This window comes from Nilaparvata lugens, chromosome 3 (genome assembly GCF_014356525.2).
Source record: "Nilaparvata lugens isolate BPH chromosome 3, ASM1435652v1, whole genome shotgun sequence".
In the NCBI taxonomy this organism is placed as follows: domain Eukaryota; kingdom Metazoa; phylum Arthropoda; class Insecta; order Hemiptera; family Delphacidae; genus Nilaparvata; species Nilaparvata lugens.
The window spans coordinates 82,103,023-82,121,049 of record NC_052506.1 but is presented as its reverse complement, the minus strand read 5'-3'; the positions used below and the strand labels follow the sequence as shown (position 1 = coordinate 82,121,049).

Here is an 18,027-nt window from a genome sequence, read left to right as displayed (position 1 = left end):
CAGAGAAAACTCTTATACAATTGTTTATATTTTATTTTTTTCCTATAGCTCTACTAAGAGCTATATTGTGGCTTTTGGCCCACTCATTGTGGGCTTTGGCCCACTCGTTGTGGGCTTTGGCCCACTCATTGTGGGTTTTGGCCCACTCATTGTGGGCTTTGGCCTCCTCCACAACATTCCTCCAAGCATTTCTATCCATTATAAATCCTCTCCATCCTCTATAACCCATCCTTATCAAATCATCCCTTATCTCATCTTTCCATCGTATTCTTGAACTGCCTTGTTTTCTTCTCGAGTGAAGCTTCTCTTTAAGCACTGTTTTTGGCATTCTGGCTTCAACCATCCTATAAATTAATATCGCCGAACAATCTTAGCCTCTGTGACTTTATGAAGCCTACTACGGCCTTTTATTAATAATTCAAGTTCAGATACGATTGTTTATAGGATTGTTTTATTCTATGACTGTAGGTAATCTGAGTTGAAGCAGAGACAATGGACCATATGAATAAAACCAGAGCAAATGCTCATGACCAAGAGCATGGAGCATAAGGTTTTGCTCATGAGCAAAAGGTAGAAGCAAAAGCATTTGCTCATTTTTATATGAATAAGCTTTACCTTATACTCTTACCTTATGCTCCTGAACTCTGGAGCAAATGTTCACGTATTTTAAAGATTTTTCATCAGCTGATTCGCTTTTGTAACCTTACTTTCTTTTTATAGCTCAAGGAAGCGCTAAATATGCAAGTAGGGGGCACCGCTTGTGTTTGCGTCGTCTGCTCTGTTTTCTATTTATGAATAGAGTTTTAGGTTAGTTGAGCTTAGAATTTTGAAATAATAGCGTGAAAAAATGTCATCTCTATAATAATCTCCAGCATATTCTTATAATATCAATAGCTTCTTATAATCGTCTACACTCTCATCTTCTTAAATGCCTATTTCCTATTTTGTGATGGCTATCTTTATAACTGGTATATAATCAGGTATATATCTTTTGTATTTATTCTTTTGTAGGAATAATGGTGATATATATCATGGTTGAATCTAAAAAGAGTTTTATAGTTCTCAACTATTGGTTGTGATCGTATCTGGTATAATTTCCTCTTCCTCATACGAATTAGTTGAGCCATTTTACTATGAGCAAAAGATGATAAGTTGCTCTAGAGTAGCCTAGACTCCTTTTTTTTTTGAAGCATTTGCTTCAAAAGTTGAGCAAATGCTCTAGTTTATTCATAAAATTTTGAGTATAAGCTTTTACTTTTGAGCAAATACTCAAACTATTTTTCTGATGAGCATGAGCAAAAGGTTTTGCTCACGTTTATTCATAGAAAATGAAGCAAATGCTCAACTTTATTCATATGGCCCAATGTAGTTCACATCTCTATTATTTCGCTGTGGTTCAAATTCAAGATTACTAATCACTGTTGATATGTATCGTGTGTGTAATGTTGTGTAAACAGTAAACATTGGGCGAGTCTATTAATGTAAGGTGAATCCATTATCTCTTGTTAAGGGTGAGTCAGCCTTGTGATTTCCCATCAAGGGATCTGTAAATAGAGAATAATAGTAATTATTATCTGAAATTAGACAATAGGTCTGACTGTTCCAGAATACAAGCCAATGACTTCATCAATACTCCTAAATGAATAGGGAATTTGCTATTATTGCACAATCAGTTGAAAAATCTGATCAGTTTCCACTAATTCTAGGGAAAACTTGGTTTCCGTAGATTCCCAGAACACAGTTAATGATTTATAAGCTTTGTTGTTGTATATCGATTCAGTAAAACTTATAGGATCGGTTGCATAACAGTCTGTTGAGTTGAATGTTGATTAAAAATCATGTAGACCGCCCGAACTATGGAAGAAACAGGTATATACTAGTATGATGAATAGAAATCTCGTCCAGGGAGACTGGAATAATCGCATTAAATGGCAGATGGGATGCGAGAAACGACTGGAGCTGTAAAATAAACTCGCTTTAAAAAAAATCATGTTTAACTGTAAGGAAAATGTAGGAAATGAACAAGAAATTCAAAGGGGAAAACAGTAAATATTAGAGAAAAGATAAATGAGATGAGAAATTCGCAGACAAGGTAACGCAAACGGTTTCTGCAATAGCACTATCAATTGAAGAGAGGTCAAGAGGAAAATAGGAGAAGAACAAGAAATGAAAAGGAAAGAAAATAGGTTAGAGCGGTGCAATCAGTGTTCATGACACAGATGCATTGTGTCGAGGTAAGAAGGACAGGATAAGATGCAGGTGAAGGAAAAGAAGGTGGAAGAAGGAGGTGGAGGAAGAGGAGAATGAGGAGTAAGAAGAGAAGGAGGAGGAAGAGGAGGAGAAAGGATGATGAGATTAATTCATTATTTTGCTAATCGTTTACTGCGTTTATTCTGGAGGTTAACTATATGCAGTACGCCACAGTAGCAAGGTATTTTATTACAAGACCGTTTTACTCAATTGTTTCGACATTGAAAGAACGCGCGCGGCTGGCGAGATGAGAAAACAAACGAGTGGAAGAGAGAGAGAGTAAGAGGAGAAGAGAAGAAAGGAGAGAAAACCGCGGAGCAGAGGAAATGTGGTCAGGATCGGAAGAGTGGAAGAAGGACAGAGGATGAAGGAAGGTGGAGCGGCCAAGGATTTCGGATATCCGCTGGAATAAAAGCCAAGGTGCTGACGAACTGAGTGGAACTGTTATTTTTAACCGTTACTACGGATAGTCACTGTGTCTGTTATCAACAGGTGGAACGTTAGTTGGAAACAGGAACAGGGGCGACTATCAAAATATTTTAATATCAATATATTTTTATTTCTCTCTGCTGTAATTGAGTCGAGACAGAGGCTTTCACCTTTTCGTCTGGTAGTGCTACCTGGTTGTGGGTTCGAATCCAGCCGGTGGGCATGGACGTTTGATCATCTCATCTATTCACCTACACACTTCTCATCACCCACGCACTAGCTAGACGCTCATGTGGGCATCATCTGCAAAAAATAAATGTATTTTTTGTTCAAAAGATGGTAGTAAGTTGAAATTTGCAGTTTTTCGTGACATCCAGGGTTGCTAATTTAAATCAGAATCATTACTGAACGAATGAATATCATTACTGAGTTGTTTGATCCATATTCTCTCTATATGTCAGTTTTCTAATTTTCTAAAAATACACTTGGTGCCGGTTGCACAAAAGTCGGATGAATATTAATCGTGATTAATTTCACAAAAGCCAATCAGAGAAGCCTTCTTCACCAAAAAGCCTTCTCTGATTGGTTATCATGAAATTAATCACAACTAAAATTTAAGCGGCTTTTGTGTAACCGGGCCTGGCCTCAGATATAATAAACTAAATTCTACGGCTCGGTCTGCGTTTTCTCAGCTCTTTCAAGAACTAATGGCAAAAAATGTTCAAACTTGGTACACAGGCTCAACTGAAGTATAAAAATGTTGTATTGGAAGTTAAGCTCTGCCCAAGTACCGCTGGCGGTTTCAGCGTTTTTTTTTTTTAGTTTCCCCTGCGTTTTTCAGCTCTTCTCAAGAACTAATTGAAATTGATTTATTCTTGAGAGGACTTCAGAATTAAAGACAAAGGTACGCCAGAGGACCAAAGATACGCCCATGATGGAAAATTTTACTGCGTTTTGACATTTTTCATGAACTAATTGAGTAAAAATGAAAGCTCAAATGAAAAATGCAGGCGAGCGAAGTAAGCCTAACGGCTAGTAAGAATATAACGCCCAAATAGTTAAATTACCGTACTTGAAAAAAATATGTTTTGGACACCTATTTACTATCATATTTATAATACTAGTAGAAACGATGGAAAGTGGAAACACTCCTGACGCTTTGACGTTTTTCCGATCCCAATAACTGGAACCGTTACAACTACCAGTAGGTACTCAGTCGGTTACTCGAGACGAATGTCTGTGGAGAAAAGGACGGAAAACGAAAAATGTGAGAAAGAGAACGAACAATGAAGATAGAGCAATATTCAAGTTTGTTGACGTGTTCTGGTGAATATTGCGGATGGAGGAGGGAGAAAACCTACAACTTCTAGTGGTGGGGGTAACCTTGCCAGCTCTTGCGCTGTGCCCCTCTTGCAACGGTCGCAGTAGTGAGTTGGATTATGGCGTGTCGTGTGGATTAAGCCTCGGGATAGCCGGCAACTGCCTTTTTATACACAAATTATTAATTTTATTTAGTTTCGAACTCTCAGTTTTGTGTTCTTCGAGTGTTATTGCAAGCAGCAATATAGTCGTGCTTCGTAACAACATTCGTTGAGCCACATTTTGCAACCAATTCTTATTTTCATGTAAGTACAACCAACCACAATTGGAATTCCTAACCTAACAACAATCGATAAAGTGATAATGTTGGTCCTGCAGCTAGAATGTCAAGGATTTTAAGTGAATTATGAGTTAAACTGGCTTCGTTTTCAACTATTCTATAAATTATTAGCCCAAGTTGATAGTTTCTGTCACAATTTTTATAGAAATCTTCCAATATAATACGGATAAGAGAAGCAATAAATTGTAATCGATCTGCCTCTAGCTCTATAACGAGCTCCAGATTATATTTTCTAATGGGTTCGAGTAAACTTTAGATAATTTTATATAATTTGTACCAATCGTTGGAGAAATTGTCTTGCTATTCGTGTATGAACAGTGAATTGAGGAAATTCAAATTCTACTAGAATTACGTTTTTAAGTTTTCAGACGATTTTTGGCTAAATTTTACTATCAAAGCAAACGATGGTTTTGTTCATTTAGAAATATATTTTTATTGCACGGAAACTATCTAAGCCTAGCTGTAGATTCATCAAACACTCAGATCGTTATACTAGGTAGACCTATTACACATATTCAAATAATCTTGAAATTACTTCAGGTAATAATTGTAACCTCCACATATGGTCAACGAATTCACCAAAATTCAAAGATTGCTCTCACAATTTAAAATAGTTATTTGACCTGATGTAACGGTTGACCACTATCCTTAAATAGATTACAACTCATTATTAAGTTATAATATCTGATTCATTTGAATTCAAAGAATCCATTCTTCCACTATATATTACTCAGAAGTTCCTGGGGCATCATCAACAATCATCCTAATCAGAATTCTCTAAAATTTTCAATTTTGGCTCCTTGAATGCAGCTACTCAGCTCAGTAGGGAAGCTACTAGCTGTTCTAAAAATACTAACTAGATTCAATTAACCCTCAGCTCTACAAATAGTAGTTTAGTTTGGTGATTAAGAAAATTAGTCTGCTCTATGAATAGAACGCACATTGACAACAACTATACTGCATCATGAATATTAGTGTGTAGCCTACAGTAGTTATTACTACAGTATTTTTCCCTCGGTTGCCTTGTTGTGGCAGCCACGTGATACCAAGTTTGCATCATCAAAATCAATGAAATTGTAACTTTTCTCTCAATCCTTCTTTTATCTCACTGATTAATTCGAAATGTTATAAAGTTTTTATCGATCATCCGGCTCTTCAGTAGTGATGATTGCTCAATATCTTCGAAACCTTGCACTGTCATCATCGTTGAAGACAACTGATTGATGAATCAATGTCATCATAAGCGATTGACACACCGATTCTCTATAATTTGCAAGTGTTACATCATCCATATCATAAAACTTCCGTATTAGACATAGATGTTGAAAGAGTCGTGCTTTATTTCAATGTCATCTGAATTATTGCATAATAATTTTCTGGATGTAAGCCTATTCATTAATTTATGGTAAAAAATTTAATTCTACATTAAAAAATTAATCGAACAATTTTCCCGTTGAATCAGACAAATAATTGTTAATCATCCTGTCGACTGTATACATTATCTCAAACTGTAAAAATAATTGTGTCATTTTTGTCGCATTTATAAAGGTTTTGATAACCTTTTATTTAATCCTTGACCAATATAGAAGACTTAACCAATGGGTTCTACCTTCACAAACAATATTCTTATCAATTTAAGCCAAAATAGAATAGATAATTAGTCTTTAACTAGATGCTATGAAAAAATAAAAACATTTATGTCGCACTTAAGTTAGCTCTTTCAATTATTACTGTATATCAATTGCACTACTACATTCAAATACAATACATTTATTTATTATATTGTATAACATAATTAAATATTTTTCATTACACCCACAGTGTTTTCTCCCCACTGTGGGTCCATTAAAAAAACATCAACAGTTACTTTGTATGCGGTTTTGGAGTGGCGAATTTCGATTAGCATATTTTACTCTTTGTTGCATTGTGTCTAGACATTTTGACCGTTAAATCCAGTTTGCTCGATGAAAAAAGCAAGAATGAGATTCAAACTGTCAGTATTCCTAATCATAGAACATCAATGGTTCCCATTCAAACAGTACTGACAGAATTTCACGTTTGCTCGATGAAAAAAAAAACCAGTGATAGTGAGATATACTACTGTCAGCATAGGTTATGAATCACACCAATGTTTTTCAATTCAACTAATGCTGCAAGTTTGAAGTGGATTTCATTATAGTGCTCACCCCAACTGAACTCTGATCTCGTTGAACAAAGGAAGACGTGGCTGGCTCTATTGATTCGCCCGCTGCTTGTACAGACACTTCTAACAGGTGTATAGTGCGCAGAATCTGTACTGAATGCACGTCCAAATATGAGAGAGTTTGCACTCTGTAGCACTCAGGAAATGTTCACTTATTGAATTTAATTCAATTTGTATTGAAACAGCATTAGGAACTATCCCTTTTTCAAATGATACAATATAGAAGTCTACCCAGTGCTGTGAACAGCACTATTTTACAGTGTAGCACCATAGAGAAACAATAGCGTAAGTAGATATCCCATGATATAGGGAATTTATGTCGCAACTTTTACTGTTATCTCAGCCGATTACTGTTGATTATTGTCAATTTTTACTGTTTTGTTGGGTTGAGAGTGTATAAACGGCACAATTTGAGAGACCACCAGTGTCACACAGCTGCATTCCTATGCACTATGTGAACTATCGGCTTGGGATAACAGTAAAAGTTGCGACATAAACGCCCTATACCATGGGATATCTACTTATGCTATCGTTTCTCTATGGTAGCACTCATAAACTGTTCACTTATTGGATTGAATTCAATTGTATTGAAACAGCATTAGGAACTATCCCTTTTTCAAATGATACTATAAAGAAGTCTACCCAGTGCTATACACAGCACTCATGAAATTGAATTGAATATGGATTGGAACATGGGACAGCATCAGCATCTATGCCTTCTCAAATGATACAATAAAAAGTCTTCCCAATGCTGTACAGTATATTATTTATTCTCCAATGTTGTTTTCCATCACGAACTGCTTATTATTGAATCACTTTTTTCTTATAGTAAAAAGTGAAATTTATTTATTCATTCAACAATGATAAATAACACAGGAACAACTCATAATAATAAAATGATTGGGAATGAAAAATTACTTTTGGTACAGAAAAGGATTTTGTCAGAAACTTGTTTATGTTTTGTTGGAAATATTGTATAGGTACTAAACGTCCAATTTTTTATTCATTAAACAATGATAAATAACACAGAAACAACACATAATAATAAAATGATTGGGAATGAAACATTTTTATTGGAGCAGAAAAGAGTTTTGTCAGAAACTTGTTTATGTTTTGTTGGAAATATTGTATAGGTAGCCTACTAAACGTTAAATTTTTACAGCTATCACTTGGAAATTGAAAAAATGCCAAGTACAAGCTGTAGAATTTCCATTTAAGTTCTGTTGATGCTTTTGTTAATTTCTCTCTTTTCTCCCATTATTTATTATACTTAATCATACCAATTCACAATTCTCTTCAAACCTTAGTATAAATCATCGTTGATGATCAATTAGTTTTCTAAATTGATGGAAAATTGCAGATGATTCTTTCAAATGAAGGATTTTCACTAATAAAGTGGATCCATTAAGTGGATTACCACTAAATTATCACTCATAATATGTTTAGGTAAAAAACAATAGCAAACCACTATTTTCACACAATTATTGTTACAAAATATCAGCAGATGAGTATTATTGGCACTATGACTCATCCTTTGAGGTGGAAAAATGTGAAGAGTTTTCAATTCATTATTGGGAAATTAGTATTGTGTTGAATTACATCAGTAGTTGCAAACTGTGTCTTGATTTGAAAATACGGCCACTGAACAAAGATTGTTGGGTAACTAATCAATATTGAAATTGATGAAATGTTTTGAATGTTTTGAGGGTCTTCTAAACACTAGCTATTGTTAGATTGTTAGGACACTCTTGAGTTTGGGATCAACCTTCATAGGTACATTTTGATAGGGTTATGAGAATTTAAATATTCAATGCTATTTATTGGAATTTGATTTAGATTCAGTTTATGAGTAGCCATGTGGGTAAATTTCTAACATTCCCGATTCTTAGTAGCCTATTCTTTGTATTCTGGGACTTTATACCCAATTTCTATTGTATTCTCATCCAATTCCTCATTTTAATTCAACCAACTTCTCATGTGAATTCAAATCTTATTCACCATTACAGTATAATATGAACCTCCATTATTGTGTATTATTACTTTCTTATCTCATCTCAATTAATGTATTCTTTTTATGTTAAGAATTGAATGTGATTAATCAATTTTTTTTCTATTTTTTTGTTACAGGTGCAAGAAATCACCAAACACCATGTCAACCGAACGTCATACAGTGCTTTAACAAAAGGATACAAGTGTATATATCAATATAATCCAATAATGTATATTGTATGAAATCGTCATTTACTAGGAATAATATTAAATTCTTCTTCTTTTCCAAATCTACGTTGATTACTACTACTAGGAGTGAAGTGAATGAGTGATATTAGTGTAATAGTTTCAAAATTGCTGTAAGTTACAGTTTTTGGATTATTATAGTGTGTTAATCTGGGCGTTATTTGTGAAGAGGATTTCAAAATGAATGCGACAGCGCTAAGTCAGCCTACAGTGCGATCAGATGCAACGGCCAACACTGCTCTACGGCTGCGAAACAAGGATTCCGACGATGCTGACCTTGAACCTCCGCTCAAAAAGGCAGCCACCTGTCTGGGCGGAGAGTCATCTGTGCCCACCCCCTCTCCCCGCCGCAGTGCTCCTCCGCCTCCCCTCCACCTAGTTCCTCCCACCCCTGATCTCAGCCGGTGTCCTCCTCCGCCTCCCACCCCGCCATCGCCTCCTCACTCGTCGTTGATTGTTGGCAACAAGTACCTGATTTTGGATCCCATCGAAGGCAGCGCCCTGCACTCGTGTGTCAACGTTCACACACAGGAGGAGTTTGTCTGTAAGGTGAGTCAAACATTTCAAAATCAAATTCTGATTATAATTATTATACTCCATACAAAATAACTTTTGAATCACTTCAAAACCAAATTCTCATTATAATTATTATACTCCATACAAAATAACTTTTGACTTGAAGGAATATGCGGCGCAAAGAAATGAAGAGAGATCAGCCAATAAGTGTGATAAATAGATTCATAGGTAGACGCGCAGTTGCCAATTTGTCAGAGTCAGTCGACTGAAGGCTTTCAGAGAGGTAACTCCATAAGTTTAACATGAGCGCTTGAATACTCACTAGAAAGTAGAAATTAGATAATGATGGCCGGTTCAGAACGGCAACTTCACCGCCGTTGTATCCCTACCTCTGTATGCCTTCTCTGTTGCGAATGTCCCTCCCAAGTCAGAAGTAATTTTGTACAGAGTATAGGCATTATGACTCAAAATAATCAGGGAGTCCGATATCAATAGACATCAAATCTGCAAAGTCCAAAAAACAATATTAGGTATTCGACTGAGTCACTGTCATTGTTGTAGAACCGTTCCATAATGAAATAAAAACACATATATCTCGTCAAATTCGTGGTCACGAAATCATGGTCCTGTACCAAATGAAACTGTAGATATATATATATACGAATTTGACGATTATTTTCATTATTTATTTCATTATTTTCAATGTTAGGTATCATATAATTTCAATTAATATTGTGTTCATGGATTCCCAAGAGCCCGATCCCACTACAAAGATTGATTGATTGATTTTGTACTCCTCTGTCAGGTTTGATTCTGACAGTAGATTGTCTACAAGCTGTTAGCATTAATTGTATGGGCAACTTTGACGTTATTCTAGATTCTAGATGAATAATCACTACAGTTTGAAGTAAAAGTTATCAAGCTATAAGCATCAAATCTGCATAGAAACCAATCTGAAATATCATAAGAGATGAGAAATATCATGTATATGATGACGTTGACGAGTTTTAGGCTACTCATTTCACCAATATCAAAAGAGTTTGCTTTAGGCATATGGAAAAAAATGTGAAGGTATTAGGCTAGTATGAATGTACAAAGCAAAGTAGTAGTTTTGAAAGATCAAGTCAGTGGAGCATTTATTGTTATGCTTTCCATGTGGTTTGTCTTAATCTAACTAAAACGTAATTATTACTGATCAGGTTTCAAATATACATCTCATCTCCCACATCCATGAAGGCCCCTAGCAATAAAATTAACGAAAGGTATTTGAAATAAAATATTCTATTTCATTTACCGGAACTTCAAATTGATGATCATATCCCTATCTACTCCTCTAAACATTAATTTCTTCCAGCTTTAATAACCAATCTCAAAGAAATTCAATGATGAAAACAGTGTAGCCTATCTCTATCATGCTATGAATAAAAAATGAATAAAATGTTTATTTCCCAAAAAATCTAAAAACTACAACATCAATAACACAAAATATTAGATAAATTACAATATTACATACAATAGTTAGTTACAAAAAATCGTATGTGTCCTCTACTCTATATCGTCGCTATCGTGTCGCTATCTATAAACTATCAATATCCTTGATACGATACAGATTACGAAGATATCGTGGAATCACTAAGGTATCATAAATGCGATATAAATTACAAAAGATATGCCGTGGAAAATATACTATGATTTGGGAATCACTATAATAAATACGATATAGATTACAAATGTAGGGTTGAAAATATACTATGATTTGAGAAAAAAGTAATTACAATAGTGGAATATTGACAAAACTCAAAGTCTCTTCAATTATGGATAAGTTCCACAACATCAATATTCACTTCACAAACTTTATCAAATACGATAGTTCTGTAAATCACATGTTTGCGCTGATGGAGGAGTTCTTGAATCAATGTATTATTGATTATTCCTTTGTTAGAAATGAATATTAGGCTACTGAGGCAATAAATGAATATATGACGAACATTCCCTATTTTGTGAGTTGATAAGAGTATGAATAGGCCTTGTAGAAAACAAAGACGTGCCGTTATTTCGACTAACAAATGGTGCAATGTGGTGATAAAAATAGTTGGTCATAGTAATTGGTTTTTTAATGAGCCAGCAACTTTTCTTGTTGAGGGGAACGTCACACTTTTGTGATGTAATCGTTTGGTCACCACAAAATCAGTCGAAAAAGGAGTTTCGTGCTATTCCTTCCTTATTCGGGAAAACTTATTGCTCGATCTCTTGCTTTGTCGTAGGTCTACTTTTTGTTGTAGGATAGAATTTGTGTTTTACAATTATAGTGGAGTGGAAAGATTCGTTTGAGTTGTAGTCATATGTAATTACCCGGTGTTTCTGAACCCACCTGAAAGTGTAGGGTCATTCATCTCTTATCATTTTTTCTAACCTCCAATAATCAATTAATTACAATGAGGAAACTCCAATATTAAGCTTTACACCAAAATGTATTTGGTGTATTTAACAAAATGTTTATTTTTCCGTCCTTATAAATAGAATTTTTAGATGAATATATTATATTCTATTGGATTGAACGGAACTTGACTAACACATAATATGTTCATCTTGTGTATAAAGTAAATTCGTATGGCTTTTGTTGGTGGGGAGTCCCTTGCGGGAGGTCCCACCGCCTGGATATATAATTTAAGCCGTCAATGGGCCTTACGACTGTCATACTTCAGCCGGGACCGACAGTTTAACGTGCCCATCCGATAACATGGGAGTGATCTGGTTAAAAAAACTTTTGGTATTGAGAGGGCTTGAACCCGGGATCTCTATGCTGCTACGCAAGCACTCTATCCACTAGACCACGGATCACTCCATCATGTGTATGATAAGTTATGTTCAATCTAATAGAATCTATAAGAACGGAGAAATAAACATTTTGTTAAATAACTTTGGTGTAAACGCAGCTTTTAGACTCTGAATAAAATTGGTTGAGACTTGAACAAAATATCCGTGTTGCCAAATTGTGCGAAATTTCACGCTTCTCATTCAAGCCTGTATGACTGGATATACAATATTTGAATTGATTGAAATCTCACACAATTTGGCAACACTGATATTTTGTTCAAGTCTCAACTAATCTCTATTCAGAGTTACATTATTAGCTTCCGGATCCCTTGTCCTTGTTTGGAACCCACTTATCTGTGTAGGGTCATCATCATCACTTCCATCCTCTCATGCAAGCCCATTTCACTGGATATACAATATTTGAATTAATTGAAATCTCACACAATTTGGCAACACGGATATTTTGTTCAAGTCTCAACTAATCTCTATTCAGAGTATACATTATTAGCTTCCTGATCCCTTGTCCTTGTTTGGAACCCACTTATCTGTGTAGGGCCATCATCATCACTTCCATCCTCTCATATATATCTATTTAACGTACACGATTAAATAAGTACAGAAGTCCTATCACGTCTTGGGAACAAAGGTCTACAATAGATTGCCAGAGTCAATAAAAAATTATCCAGTCTCTTTGTTCGGCAAATCATTATTTGATTCTCTGCGTGCAAACCCCTTCTATTCTTTGGAGGAGTTTTCCACACATTCTTTTTGATTAAGTGTTAAGTGTTATGAATATTTTACTGACCTTGCTGATGACTGTATGGTTCGATAGCAAAAGAATAAAATCTATCTATCCATATAATAAAGCCTAATAAAAGAAAGAGTTGGCTTACGGGATAGGAAATACTCGAATGACGCATCATCACGTCTCAACTACTAGACTTATTAACTGAAAATTTTGCATGTAGATTTCCAATTTACCGAGGATGGTTATAGACCTATTTTAAATTCTTTTATATTCCAGTACGCTAAGTTTTCAGTTTGTCAAGTTTCAAGTTCTTCTTCAGACCCTTACAGAGCACGGGTTATCTACTAGTCTATATAATAAGAGAAAGTAGGGTTGTGATTGTTCGTGTGTTCGTTTGTTCGCATCAAAACATGTCAACTTGTGGATTGCATACTGGAAAAACGGGAATGATTTAGATCCCCAAATTTTGAACATAGATTCTAAAAATATCAATCTCGTGCACCTGGAAGCCCAAATTTCAATTTTCCTTCTAGATTTTTCATAATTAATGTTCAAAATTCATTAATAGTACATACGATTTCATAAAAAAATCACCAAATCATATGGTGGAATTAAAAAATATTATTATACAGGTATACAGGTGTAAAGTAGAATAGAAAAATTATGTTTGACGCATCATCACGTCTGAACTACTGGACTGATTAACTTGAAATTTTGCATATAGATTCTTGCTTAACCGGGGATGGTTACAAACCTATTTTTAATTCTTCAATATTTGATTACATCAAGTTTTCAGTTCAGAACATTTCTCTTAAAAGGGTAATTAGAAGATAGGTAAGATTAGGGATCCTTTTCGAATGATAAAAACAGGTTTTCCGTCACACCCAAATTTTTTCCGCCATTTTGGAACCACCACTTTGAATTCAACTTCTTTTTTTAATTGAAAGGTGGTCATATGATAGGATTTCCAGAGAAAAGGTATGGTGAAAACCGCACATTGATATCTCAAACCTTTCAAAATTTATTCTCATTCATTTCCTTTATTATAGTATAGAAGATGATATATCCATCTATCTATCATCTTCTATACTATAATAGAGGAAAGAACTGGCTTAAAGACGTATACACGTGTAGAGGATAGGGAAATTATGTTTGACGCATCATCACGTCTGAACTACTGGACTGATTTACTTGAAATGCAGCTTATAAATTCTTAATCAACCGAGGATTCTTATAGGCCTATTTTCAATTCTTCTGGATTTCATTACGTCAAGTTTTAAAATAGACCCTTGCGAAGCACGGGTTACCTGCTAGTCAACAATAAAATATAGCCTATATACACTATTTCTAATTCACCACCAAAGATTGTAAAAGTTTACCATTCTCTTTATCACTAAGAGCATAGAAACGGTATTTCGACAACATGACAATAATGAATGAAAACAGCGTGTGTGTGTTGGAAATACTGTACTTTGAACAGGCTTTTGCAATGATTCTCTAGAGCTAGAGGACTCAGCAAGCGCCAGAGCTACTGAAATACTTTCTTTCACAACACGCATCTCGCTGCTATCTTGCGATAACTCGCCGTCTACCTGTCTTGCCTTAGCCGCCGAGAGAGAGAGAGAGAGAGAGAGAGAGAGAGAGAGAGAGAAAGCTTGAGATACAGGTAGTGATTGAAGATAAAATAGAGAAACGGAGAGTGAATGGTTGAGAGATCGAATTGATGGAAATTGAAATAGTTCGAATACTTAATACTACTTGTACGTTGAGAGAGAGCTTGATATAAGAACAACGATTAAAGATAAAATAGAGGAAAAATCAGAGTGAATTTTAGGAAGAGATTAAAGATTTACCAAACATTCTCTATTGCAAACTCCTTTTGAATCGAGTGACAAAAAGTATGAGCTTCAAAACTCTCCACTGATCAATTTCCTGTGGTTCGTTACTCACCTAAAACTGTCTTTCGTCTGCTATCATAGTGATTAATACTCCCATCATCCTAGTAGCGCATCCTTATTACAATGGATAACTTTTATTGCATTCAAATTCAATAATGTCAAACATAGTCTTCTCCATGGAAGATCCCAGCTCGTTTCAAGAAATTTCATCCCAAAATCTTTCAATACACTGTATACTTTTGCTCGGTTTCAACATATTCCTTGAATCTTTCAAAACGGTGAATAGTTTTCCCTCGAGGGCGTGAAACAACCGCCCCTTGTAGGCCTTAGCTTTGTTTGTCTCATTGACAAGTCCCATCCGGTTTTTGACCCGGGGGACTTTTGACGGGTTCATTTGGAGCCGGATATCCCCAATGAAACCCCAATAAATCTTTCAAGGTTAAACATTTCAACATAAAATTAAACCATAGTAGATCTTTTAACATCCTGTTTGTGAATAGTTTCCCTTATTTCATGGGTTTCCTTCATTGATTTACAATGTCTTGTGTCGAATTCTTGTTTTTGATCTCTCAATTGTTTTTTGTCATGAATTTACGTTTGTACGTTTTTGTGTTTATACGAAACGTTTTGTTAGTTTTCTCCTATTCATGTCGACTCTTATAGATTTATGGGTTTATTTGGTTTTCCTGACAGGAGTTTTGAGAAAGTGGTAGCCTATTCAGTTCTGAATTTCAACAGTTTTCCCCATCAAATTAATTTATATCGTTGTAGTGTTGATATATTTCTTCTGAATTTCAAAATAAACCGAATTAACTTGATGAAGTAAACTTATTATGTGTCTGAACAATTTACTTTTTTATTCATCACAATGTTTTGTCTGCTTTAATCTTTATAAATTTCCTCTCAGTGAGTTTCTTGTCTCTAATTCTCTCAAAAAGAATCAGTGATTTTCTCATCTACTGTTATTTTTTTCAACATTTTTTTTCAAAAGTCTTCAATTCCAATGATCAGGTTTCTTGATGAAATTCAGAACTTCCTTAAAATTTCGAATTCTTGAATAACAAGAATTTCTTGATGAAATTCCAGTAATCCTGACGGACTGAAACATAAGTTTATTTGAATTTACAATATTTTACTTTTTTTGAGAATGACATCCATTTGTAACAATAATTATGAGCCTTGCTCATGTCGTTGAAATTATCAACAAGGACCTTAATACTTGACAGTTGTTAAATATGGAGACAGCTCTGTACCTTAATTACTATAAAAGGTGACTTATTACGAGTTCAATTTTAATGAATCATTGAAAAGTTATCAGTCAGATTCGATTATTGGTAAATCAGAACAATTTTAATGGATTATTAAAATGTTTTCAAATTCGACGATTGGTAAATCAGTACAATTCCAGTGAATTGGTCAGAAAAATAATTATCACCAACGTAGTTGAATACGTTCTCCCGATTTTGCCAAACTAATAAATCTAAATCAACCTAACCTAACCATTTTGAGACCGACCTAACCTAGAAACAGAAATTACACCACAGAGTATTTGCTAACCTCGAATAATATTGCTGTCATCTCACAGTTCTAACCTTGACGCGCTCAGCGTGGTAAAAGTACCGACTGCATATCTATATTTTTGTATGTACAATGGTAGCTATAGGACATAAGTACTACTACACATTGGAGGCCTTCGTGGAGTGAGTGTTACTGACATAACCCGTTCTTTATAATACTATTAGCAGTTGCCCAAGTGTAATGCAGTTACATAAATTTGATACTTTAACCTTAGATCTGGTGGATTTTTCAATCTATCTTCATTATCTTTCTCTTATTTTCTCTTAGTTCTTCTTATCCTTGCTTTCATCTTACCTCTTTCCATCTGTTCTTCTCCAGCCTTCTCTTCTGCTACTTATACACTTGCTTTCTGTTGTTCTTGTTAAAATCCTCCTGTGATCCTACTTCTTATTCATGCTAATCCTTCTTCTCCTCTTCGTCCTCTTCCATCAGTCTTTTCCGAACCTCTTCTTCTTTATCTCCTCCTTCATCTCGTTGATTCTTCACTTGGGCTACGTCCCTTTTTGTCACTTTTGCGACTAATTTTCATCTTCTCAATTTATCATTTTTTCTTCTTGTACCCTTCTCCTCCTCTCTAAACCCTCTTATTTTCTTATTTTTCTTCGTCTTCTTCTTCAACCTTCTTCCCTTTCTCGTTTTTTCTAAATCTCGTCTACTTCTTCATATTCACCTTATTATCTTAACTCTTTCTATTAGTACTGCCTAGTCTTATATCGTATAAATTTTCTAGATTTTTATCTAGGTTTTTGTAGATTTTGATAGGTTTTATCAATAGGTTTTTCAAGATTTATCTGTATTTTTATATGTTCTTCAACATTTTTCTAGGCATTTATTTAGGATTTTCTCTGTTCATATGATATCGATTTTTTCGCTCCCACAACATACTTATCCCTTTAGTATTGTATCTGGTAATGCTACAAGATTATCCTAGTAACTTGAGATTATTCCTTGTTCTATTTCGCTTTTGTTACACACAATTGGGACAAGCCATATGAAGCGATTTTCAGGCGTTTTTAAGAGTCTTCGGCAGGGCAGGAAGCTCTCCGAATGGCCGATTATCAGCTGATTACCGTACCCAATCAGCTGTTAATCAGCCAATTGGAGAGCTTCCTGCCATGCCGACTCTAAAAACGCCTGATAAAACGCTTCGTATGGCTTGGCCCCTATTCTCTATATTTGCGACAATTTCTTATCTTCATTCTGTATGTCATCATCTCTGTCTCTCTCCCCCTAGTCTTGCGTGGTATTGATTCAACATGAGAGATTACACAGTGTGTATGTGTTAGACAGAGAGAGATACAGAGCAAGATAGAGAGAGAGAGTGCGATGTGTGCAGACTGAATGAGTTGATTGAGAAATTAGACGTTGCGTTAGACAGAATTTATTTAAAAGATATCTAAATTGAGCAAGCCGTAAATATGATAATCAACTGTTCCGAAACCAATTTATTTATAAAAGATAGATGTAACAACGTTCTTCTCTCTCAACACTGTCTCTCTCTCTCACTCCCTCTCTAAAGGTCACTAGTTCCGGTGACCGTGACTGCTTTTTTTTCGAAAAATTTCACAACTTTTCTGAAATTCATTTTGTGCTTACCTAACCTAGTCCTCGCTCACGGTTGGTTTCAAAATCAAGTCCAACTTGAATTAATGTTCGAAATTTTGTAAATCAATGTGTCAACCTTCAACTTATA

The 18,027-nt window shown here is 35.0% G+C and overlaps 1 protein-coding gene across 1 annotated transcript in view; it reads left to right on the top strand.

Annotated features, from left to right (window-relative positions):
• The first annotated feature begins 4,082 nt into the window (after positions 1 to 4,082).
• Positions 4,083 to 18,027, top strand: part of LOC111044569 (tribbles homolog 2) — a 91,060-nt gene continuing 77,115 nt past the window's right edge. Inside the window, exons 1-2 of the mRNA XM_022329751.2 lie at positions 4,083 to 4,304; positions 8,670 to 9,326. Of these exons, the coding sequence (XP_022185443.1) occupies positions 8,958 to 9,326 (369 nt within the window). The 5' untranslated portion in view covers positions 4,083 to 4,304; positions 8,670 to 8,957. The remainder of the gene's footprint in view (positions 4,305 to 8,669; positions 9,327 to 18,027) is intronic.